Source organism: Empidonax traillii, unplaced genomic scaffold (assembly GCF_003031625.1).
Source record: "Empidonax traillii isolate 1590-97213 ecotype Southwest subspecies unplaced genomic scaffold, ASM303162v1 scaffold816:size509043, whole genome shotgun sequence".
Taxonomy (NCBI): domain Eukaryota; kingdom Metazoa; phylum Chordata; class Aves; order Passeriformes; family Tyrannidae; genus Empidonax; species Empidonax traillii.
In genome coordinates this window covers 158406-167809 of record NW_020956009.1, presented here as the reverse complement: position 1 = coordinate 167809, position 9404 = coordinate 158406, and the positions used below count along the sequence as shown (strand labels likewise).

Here is a 9404-nt window from a genome sequence, read left to right as displayed (position 1 = left end):
CACGCATCTTTTTAAGCCCTTCCTTTAGTCTTGCGTCATCTGGCAGCGTTTTTGGAGCCCGTAACAGGTAATTTCCATCAGCAAAACTGACCAAAACTATGTGGCACTGCCCCTGAAGATGCTCAGAGCTCATGGCTGTGCTGTGGTTTCCCTCCAGTGGCATGAGCAGTCAGCTGCAGCTTTCCTGGGAGAGACCTTCAGAGCAAACCAGGCACTGAACTGTCCACCAATAAATGACATTTTACTGCTCACTGTTCCCAGCCTCACCTCTCCCCCTGCTTGTCCTGGCTGAGGGAACACCAGAATTGAAAATGGGCATCAAAAAGGAGTGACAGGGACCTGCTTGGGAGCAGCTGAGGGACTTTGCCCCAGACAGAAAATCCAGATCACCCCCAAAAAGGCAAAACCATCAGCCTGATCTGCTGCCTCTGGGAACATCTTTTATTTATTGAAAAAACCCACTTCAACAATGCAGGAGCTGTTAAAAAAGCAAAGGAGAACTAAGGATGAGGAAAAGCACTCGGCACAACTCGTGAAGGTTCGACCCCTTGACCAACAAATAAAATAAGGCATATTTCAGGAATGGAGTTGCTTTGGTGACACCAAAGTTTTGAATTCTATAACCAGGGAAATAAGAACCTTTGTTAAAACGCAACTGGCTTTTCAGTTTTATCAATTGTTAACAATAAAATTTTATTAGGATAAAATTTTCTGAATTCCATGGATAGGAAAACCACCAACGGGGCATAAGCTTTCTACTTGTTCCTACCAGGACCACTGAGACCAAATACCCAGAATTTTTTATATTTGGTCATTTCTTTACTTTTCTTTTTAATATAAAACCAAACCCAAATAAGATAAAACTTTTTTTTTTTTTTACAGCAGCTATGTTAAATTTAAAATTGATACAATTTCCCTGGTTAACCACTTATACCCACTACTCACAGAGAATGGAAGTACCGAGGAAATTTTTTTTAACCTATCTAACATGCTATATTTTTTAAGTTTTAGACTGATTAGTTCCTTTTTCTTCCTGGAAAACAAACATCAGATAACGCAGACACCTGGAGATACCAGCAATGAGCAGAGAATAAAGGCTCCTTAGAAGCACATTTCAAAAAATCCCAGCAGGATGGAAGATGGAATCAAGCTTTGGGATGCAGAGACGAGAGGGAACTTCTGCTCACCATCCACCACTGGAATATTTCTGCAAAAAATGATCCTTTCAGGATCTTCTGCTATTGGAGACAGTGGCTGCTGCCAAGCACCAAACAGTGAATGTGAATCACCTCTTCCAGGAACACCAGTGGGGTATGGATGGGTAATCTGGCCTGCTTAGCCAGCTCAGTTCCACTGTAATAGGATTCCTGGGGTTTTTCCAGGATCTGGTATTACCTGAAGGGCACGTAAAATGCCAGATATCCCACAGGACATTAAACTTCAGCCTAAGAGTGGCCCCAGGAGAATTCACAGGCTAAAACAAGTAAAAAGTTAACCTTCTTGGCTCTAACAGAAGACAATGTCCTGCTTTGTTTCCTGCAGCGAGACCTTTCAGACCCGACTCCCCTCTGTAGGAAAACGATCCATGTTGGTGCATCCTATTCCAGAGGAAAGGATCAAAGGGATTTACACGGACCTCCATCCTGCTCCTGCTCCGTGGGAGAGCTGGAGCACAGCCACCACCTTCTGCTGGGCACAGGGGGCTCGTTGCCCTTCCTTCCTTCGGGTGGGATTATGACCATAAGAAAACCTGGAGTAGTCGCTGCCTCTTCACGTCACTGCGGCACCCGGGGCACTTCTTCACCACCTGCAGAAACCAAGGAACAAAACACAGGGATAAAGTATTCCTTATGGAGGAAACACCAAAGATGGAGGGAATTTTTACGTGGGCAGACAGTGATGGAACGAGGGGCAGTGGTTTTAAACAGAAAGAGGGCAGGGTTAGATTAGACTTCACAGAGGAATTCTACTCTGTGAGGGTGGGGAGGCCCTGGCACAGGTCACCCAGAGAAGCTGTGGCTGCCCCATCCCTGGAAGTGTCCAAGGCCAGGTTGGACAGGGCTTGGAGCCACCTGGGATAGTGGAAAGTGTCCCTGCTCATGGCAGGGGGTTGGAATGAGATGAGCTTTAAGGTCCCTTCCAACTCAAACCATTCTATGATATTAAATTTCTCGATGACGTGAAATTTTGTCCAATATGAACCACAAGCCACACCACTCACAGGTCAGTCCCCCAGACAACCTATCTGCCATTTGCATCCTCAGTGTTCCCATTCAGTTATTTCACTGCCAGTAACAAAAAGAAGAGGAGAAAAAGCCTCCCAGCAAAGTGGCACCAAACTTCAACAGCAGTTGTCTCATTAAAGCTATGACACATCTGGACGATTAAAATAAAGGAACGAGGAAATGCAGAGCTGCAAGAGCTGCTGCGAAGTTACAGCTGTACTTTTGAGTAAAGTCCCCTCAAGTGGCTCATGAGTTCCCCGAATTCCTGCTTCCTCCTGCACAGATGGGAAGGAAGAGAGTCCTGGGCATACCCGGATTCTCATGGGGCACGCGTGGTCGTGATCAAGAGCCTGGTAGGGGAACCAAGCACATTTATTTCTTCATAGCACCCCACACCTTTCTCAGCAGGAGACACAAGGGCTGGTGAGGCACCATTTCTCCACTCAGGTTTCAGTTTGTTTCTTCCCTAGCCTTCAATTTTAAGAAGTCATTTGACCTGCACGTGAATCCCAACTGTTCTTTTCACGGCTTGCAAGTTACTGGTAAAACATGCTCTGCTTACATCAAAGGGGAGACAGTAAAAAAAAAAAACACAACCTTTTAAAAAATTACTCTTTGAGAGAAGACTGCCACCTCAGGAGGCTAAAATGAGGGTCACCTATATCAGTGGCACTGCACAAGCTTCCCTGCAGTATGCAAGTTCATAATTAAAATCACAGAATGGTTTGGCTTGGAAGGGACCTTAAAGCTCATCTTATTCCAAGCCCCCTCATTCCAAAAACACTTTCCACTACTCCAGGTTGCTCCAAGCCCTGCCCAACCTGGCCTTGGACACTTCCAGGGACGGGGCAGCCACAGCTTCTCTGGGCAACCTGTGCCAGGGCCTCCCCACCCTCACAGGGGAGAATTCCTTCCTAAATATCCAACCTAACCCTGCCCTCTGTCAGGGTGAAGACATTGCAAGAAAGGGTGCAGACTGCAAGGTGGGCTCTGGCTGTAGGATTTGGGTCCTAGAAACATGAATTAAAATACCATAAATGGAGGGAGAGGGGAAAACTCAACTCACCTCCCAGCAGACAGTGATTTGCCAAAGACAATTTGAAGCCTAAAATACAACCACGAAACCTGACATTATTTGCCTGTATTACAGACAGTCCAAATGAGAATAACTCAGTCTGTCTGGAAGAACTGCATGAATAAATGATGCACCTCAACACTGGAAAGCAGCAACAGAGCTCTGGAGAAAAAGCAACACCCCAGAGCAACGTGTCCTGGCCCGGTCTCTGCAAGGTTTCCCCAGCACAGTGAATCACCCAACATGCTCCAGCACTAATCCCCCTAAATACCCCTGCAGCTGCAGGGAATTCTGACTGCTCCTCCAAAAGCTTCTAAAAGCTTCCAAACACATTCACCGCCTCTCCCCCACCACTGTTTCACGACAACAACAAACTGGAAAAGATCACAATTTGCAAACCCTGCGTTGCAAACGAGGCTGTTAGTCATTTCCTCGGGGGACAATAAGCACCAAGGGGCTTTTGAGCTGAAAAAACAGTGAGTAAGTTGTTAGCAAAGAGAAAAAAAGGAGTTTTTAAACGCAGCCCAGTCAGAGCTGACAAAGCCCGATGCCATCTGAGGAGAGCTCAGAGCTCCGCCGTGGTTGCTCATTTCCTGCTGGTAAAAGGTAACTCTATCCCAAACACATCCCTGTCATGGATGGAACCAACTGCCTGCTTGACCCCCCAGAGCATGAGTGGGAATGAGGATGGATGTGTTGGGAGATGGCTCCTCTGGGACTGGTTTCAGAGAAACACGGAATAATCTTCCTGTTTGCAATCCTCTGCTGTCCCAGGGGGCTGTGCTTCCTTCTCAGCTCCATGACCAGCAGAGAACAGTTCTGCCTCAGCACTGGGAGAACCATTTCTGCATCAGTCCATGTAATATCCTAATCTACAACAGGTTTAGGTATCAGGAAGAATTTCTCTGTGGAAAGGGTTGGAAAGCACTGGAACAGGCTGCCTGGGGAAGTGGTGGGGTCACCATCCCTGGCAATGTTCAGAAGACATGTGGATGTGGCACCTCAGGACATGGTTCAGTGGTGAACTGTGGTGGTGGTGGGTTGATGGTTGAACTTGATCTTAAAGGTCTCTTCCAACACAGATCTCTCTTAATCATTCTCTGGCTCTATTATTCGACTTTTCATTAGCCAAATGACACTTGAATCACATCATGAGCCACTTAAGACTCCTGTACACAGATGACATTCATCACCACAAAGATAAGTCATAAGTAAGATCATTCAGGTAAGTGACAAAGATTGAAATCATTAATAATAAATGACCCACAGGGAATGACTCGTTTCCTCAAACATGGGTTTGCACAGGATATCTGGATAGAAGAGAAGGAATACTTCCAGTTAGAAAGGACTTGCAGTGATCCCATGATCCAACTGCCTGACCACTTCAGGGTCCAACAGAAGTTAAAGCATAAAGGACGTCGGAGAAACGACCACCTCTCTAGGAAGCCTCTTCCAGTGTTTGATCACCCTCCTGGTAAAGAATGTTTCCTGATATCCAGTCTGAACCTCCCTGATAGAGCTTTGAACCATTCCCATGCATCCTGACACTGATCCCAGGGAGAAGAGCTCAGCGCCTCCCTCTCCTTGATCCCTCCTTGGGAAGTTGCAGAGATCCACAACCTCATCCCTCAGTCTCCTTTCTCCAAACTAGACAAGCCCAGAATCCTCAGCCACCCCCTCCCAGAAGGTGCCTTCCAGCCCTTTCCCACCTTGGCTGCCTCCTCTGGATGCCCTCAAGCACCTGAGTCTGAAACACAATCTAATCCAGTAGGTGAGACTGCTCTGACCTCTGGTCTAAGAGATGTCAGTCAGAGAAAAGAGCCATTAAAAAAAAATTAGGCTGAGCAAGTTGTCGTTTGTCTCTGAGCTATGAAAACAGACATTCATTCATTTGAGGATTAAGAAGAAATCCAGACCTCAAAATGACCAATTTCAAGATCAAAACCGCAGAAGAGGGTGGTACAATTGCTCAATATACAATAGTACTAATCCTGTGGATTCTTAAGCCAATGAAACAGCAATTACAAGTTCTGTCTTACTGGCAAAAGGAATGACTTTTTCCCCAGATATTTATAAGGTCAAAATTTATGGGCTGAGATAATATAAACACGCTGTGTGGTTATAAAAATGCTTGCCTAACCAAAAACAACTCCCCAGGGAGCTCATTCTGTCCTTAATCAACTCAAGACTCAAGAAGCAGAGGATATAAAAACACACCAGTAAAAGTCTTGCTGTGACTTTGTGGGAGCCCTTTCTGCAGCAGAGGATTCTGCCTGTCAGATGTTCATCCCCATTACACTTTGGCATAAAGGGAAAAATTAAATATTCAGCAGCAAGGCCTATTCAAAGGCTACTTGACTGCCCAATCTGTAGAAAACATGAGATGCTTTTCTTTGGTTTTTGTTTACTTTCTCACATATATCCCTCAAAATAAAAAGCTTCTGTATTTTAAATTTTTGAAGAAATATGGCAGAGCAGACTGAGAAAGAAATTCACTTAACAGCTATTGTGAATTCCCTCTAGGAGATGGAGATGTGTCTGAGTTAAGGTCCATTCCAACTCAAACCATTCTGTGATTCTCTACTTACTCCTCTTGGACCAAGCCTGCCTTGACCATCACGTTTTCTTGGGACGTTCGCACACTGTTTTCTGTGCTTAGCTTACATAACTCAGCATCTCCTTCCTGAGAAAAAGGCCTTTCCTGATTGTTTTGTACTTGTTTATAGATTAACAGGCTGAAGAAGTTTCTTCTCCTTCTGTGCTGTTTTCTGTACCTTCCCGAGTTCCATTACCTTGTTCATCACCTATGAATGTTCAGCAACCCCTCAGTTCTTGTACCAGACTTCCAAACCCAGATTATTAACACCTGGCTGCCAAGTCAAAGGTTGAGTAAGATGCCCCCAAACACACGTACCATGGGACCAGCTACATCCTCTTACCCAAAGAATCCCAACCACCGACTTACTCAGCTGGGAAAACCAACAGACAGGATGACACAGGAGATTACTTGAGCAAGGAATTTAGAATCAGAGATTCACAGAATCATCTGCCTGGGAAAGACCCTTTAAGATCATCAAGTCCAATGGCTGACCTGGCGTTGCCAAAGGCCACCGTTAAACCACGTCCTTCGGTGCCACATCCCCCCGGGGATGGTGAGTCAACCCCTGCCCTGGGAAGGCTGTTCCTGATTTGCCTCATCTCATGACAGTGCTTTACAGTAGGATTTTGATGGGGAAAACGGTGACAATAATTTAGAAAAAAAAAATAAAATGAAAGTTAGTACGTGAAAAAACACATTTTTTCAAGCTGACTCCACAGCTTGCTGCCTTCGTAGTTTTAGACAGGAAAACACGTGGAGGCAGCTCAGAAAGATGCAAAGGTGTAAAATCTCCAGCTTAAAGCCGAGGTCTGCCTCCAATCACATTTGAAAACAAGGAAAATAATGAAACGAGCAATAAATCTTCCATGGGGATTTGGGCGAGCAAAATTCTGTTTCTAGGCTTGTTCACGTGGTTCTCACGAAAAGCACGAAATTCGCCAGTAGTTTCAGGAAAAATCAGACCAGTAAACAAAAGAACCTGTAAGAACTGCTCCCAGCATGTTTTGCAGCAAGTGAAGTCACATAATGGACATTTAAAGGGCACATCATCCTCAGATTTGCAGTAAGAGCAGTGGAATCTTCCTAGAACAGAGGGGAGGGTGGGAAGAGGGGGAGAAAGAAAGAGGAAATGACTAAATTCCAGTAATCACCTGTAAAATTCTTAAGCATCCACGTCTCCAGTGCACTCCAGAAAACAATGACCATTAACAGTGCAATACCTGGCCCTGTTACTTAGTGAGGTCATGTGAGAGAAATTATGTCTCCCGGTGCTTCAGATCTCACTTAGAAACTCAGATTACATCCTTCCTTTACCAGGAAGTTGTAGAGAAAAAAAAAAAAATTTCTGTAAATTCCCAGGAAACTATTGCACCATTGTGACGAAGATAATGAAGCGCTTTTGAGAGCACGTGGAAGGTGCAGAAAGTACAAATTCTCCTCAGCAAACCAGGCTAAACCACGTTGCACCTGAGCAAACACGGGCACGAACCACTCATCTCACAGACCGTCAGCGTAATAATTCTCATCTCTGTAACTTATCTTTATTCCCAAGTATTGGAGAATGACGTCAACCCAGATCTCAGCTATACCTACCACACTCTGGTTCCATCTCCAGGGGAAAGATGGGCACGACTCCAGAGTCTGTGGCTGCTCTCATGTTACCGGTTCTTTTGGGGACTTCAGCCTTTGGCAACTCGAGTTCACTTTTCTGGCTAAAGCAGAAGGAGGAAATCTCGCTCTGAAATTTCCCTGGCACCTCGCTGTCAGAAGTGGAAGCGTCTGGGGATAAAAAAAAAAACAGTATCCAAACCCGTGTGGTGCAGAACACAACACCCAGACTCTGCACAACACAACCAGCAGCAAATTCATCTAGGTTGTCGTTGTGTAAGAAGGGGAAACAAATTCGAATAGCTGCTCTTTTGCAATTTTAGTTCTGTGGAAATTCTTCCTGGACAGAGTGGATCCACTCCTGCTCCCGCCCCATTTAGATGCAAAAATTCTGCCTTCACCCTCGATACACTTCCAGATTACTGATGGCAAAACTGATTTCTTCCTTGTTTCCTTGCACTTCCCCATCTCACTTTACCTTTTATCTTACACCTGCTGGGTGGGGTATTTTTAACCTAATTTGGACACAACCAATGTATTTGATCATCCTTTCCATGCCTTGGGCAGGGAGGCTCCAGAGCATGAGATGGACTTTTCACAGGGGCGTGGAGTGATAGGACAGGGGGAATGGCCTTAAACTAAAAGAGGGTGGGGTTAGATTGGATATTAGGAAGGAATTCTTCCCTGTGAGGGCGGGGAGGTCCTGCAGGTTGCCTAGAGAAGCTGTGGCTGCCCCATCCCTGGAAGTGTTCAAGGTGAGGTTGGATAGAACTTGGAGCAACCTGGGATAGTGGAAGGTGTCCCTGCCCACGGTAGGGGGGTTGGAACTGGGTAACGTTTAAGATCCCTTCTAAGTCAAACCATTCTGTGATTCTCTGACTCTAAGGCTGTTGTCTAAGCCTACCCATTATTAATAAATAAGGCTCTAAACTTTGGGCAATCGTTCATTACCAACCTTGTACGTGGCTGTTTCCTTTTGTGCACCAGCTCTCCAGGCTCAGGGGTTTCCCTCCACTTTGCAGTGGCTGCTGCAGCTGCTTCTTCCCCTCACCACAGACCATCCCAGTCAAATTCTTACACGTCTCTCTGAACCGCTCTTTGTGGTGAGGACGCACAAACATGTAAAACCCTGGCCAAAGGAAAACACAGTCAATTGCAGATGAAAATCAACGCCCAACCATGGAAGGCTCCTTTCTTTGGAGGGGAGAAATTCTTTGCAAGCTGAACAATATCAGCTCTATTCCTCAGAGTATCTCCAGCTTGGTGCAACGCTTGACTTTTTTTTTGGTGGTTTTTATGATTACGGGGATTTCCTTGCCAGAAGGCAGATGAGTACTCAGCGTGGAGAACAACCCCAGCTGTTACCTTGAAATTCTTCTGTTCTCTACAGCTCAGTATAAATACCCAACCCAGCCCTTCAGCTGACAACTGATCTAAGGAAATCAGATATACATGAAATATCCGGAAAGATTCTCACAAAGGAAGTTTCTCGTTACTGTTTGGTTGACAAGGATTCACAACATACACAGAAATTCTATAAAGCCCCAATTATGATTTATTGCCACGTGCAGCCAATTCTACCATGAAGTCCTCTGAGGTCAAAACATCTGCTCAGTAATGCCAAGTGCTCAAGAGGAGGTTATCACTCAGTGCCCCACGATTCATTTCCCTCCCGCTCTTCACTGAGTCAAGACTCATCCAACTAGTTAATGCACCAGAAAAAAAAAAACACGTATTTTCTGACAATTTGCAGACTATGACATCTATTTAAGGTCAATCAATACTTATTTTTATTTCCTAAAGACACCAAACAAAACTCCATCAGCACTTGCTAGCATACACCAAATGTGTAATTTCCTGCAGAGCAATTCACCCCAGAGACATGGGAGAAGTTGGA

At 45.3% G+C, this 9404-nt stretch overlaps 1 protein-coding gene across 4 annotated transcripts in view; it reads right to left on the bottom strand.

The window, feature by feature from the left end:
- Positions 1–836: 836 nt before the first annotated feature.
- RTEL1 (regulator of telomere elongation helicase 1) overlaps positions 837–9404 on the bottom strand; it is a 42684-nt gene continuing 34116 nt past the window's right edge. For 2 of the 4 annotated variants that reach the window (XM_027901837.1, XM_027901839.1), the window contains exons 33-36: positions 8463–8636; positions 7493–7678; positions 6879–6982; positions 837–1807 (exon numbers count right to left, since the gene is read on the bottom strand). In XM_027901837.1, the coding sequence (XP_027757638.1) occupies positions 1733–1807; positions 6879–6982; positions 7493–7678; positions 8463–8636 (539 nt within the window). In that variant the 3' untranslated portion in view covers positions 837–1732. Of the gene's footprint in view, positions 1808–6878; positions 6983–7488; positions 7679–8462; positions 8637–9404 lie in introns of all 4 variants that reach the window. The other 2 variants (XR_003573249.1, XM_027901840.1) reach the window with 2 other exon arrangements.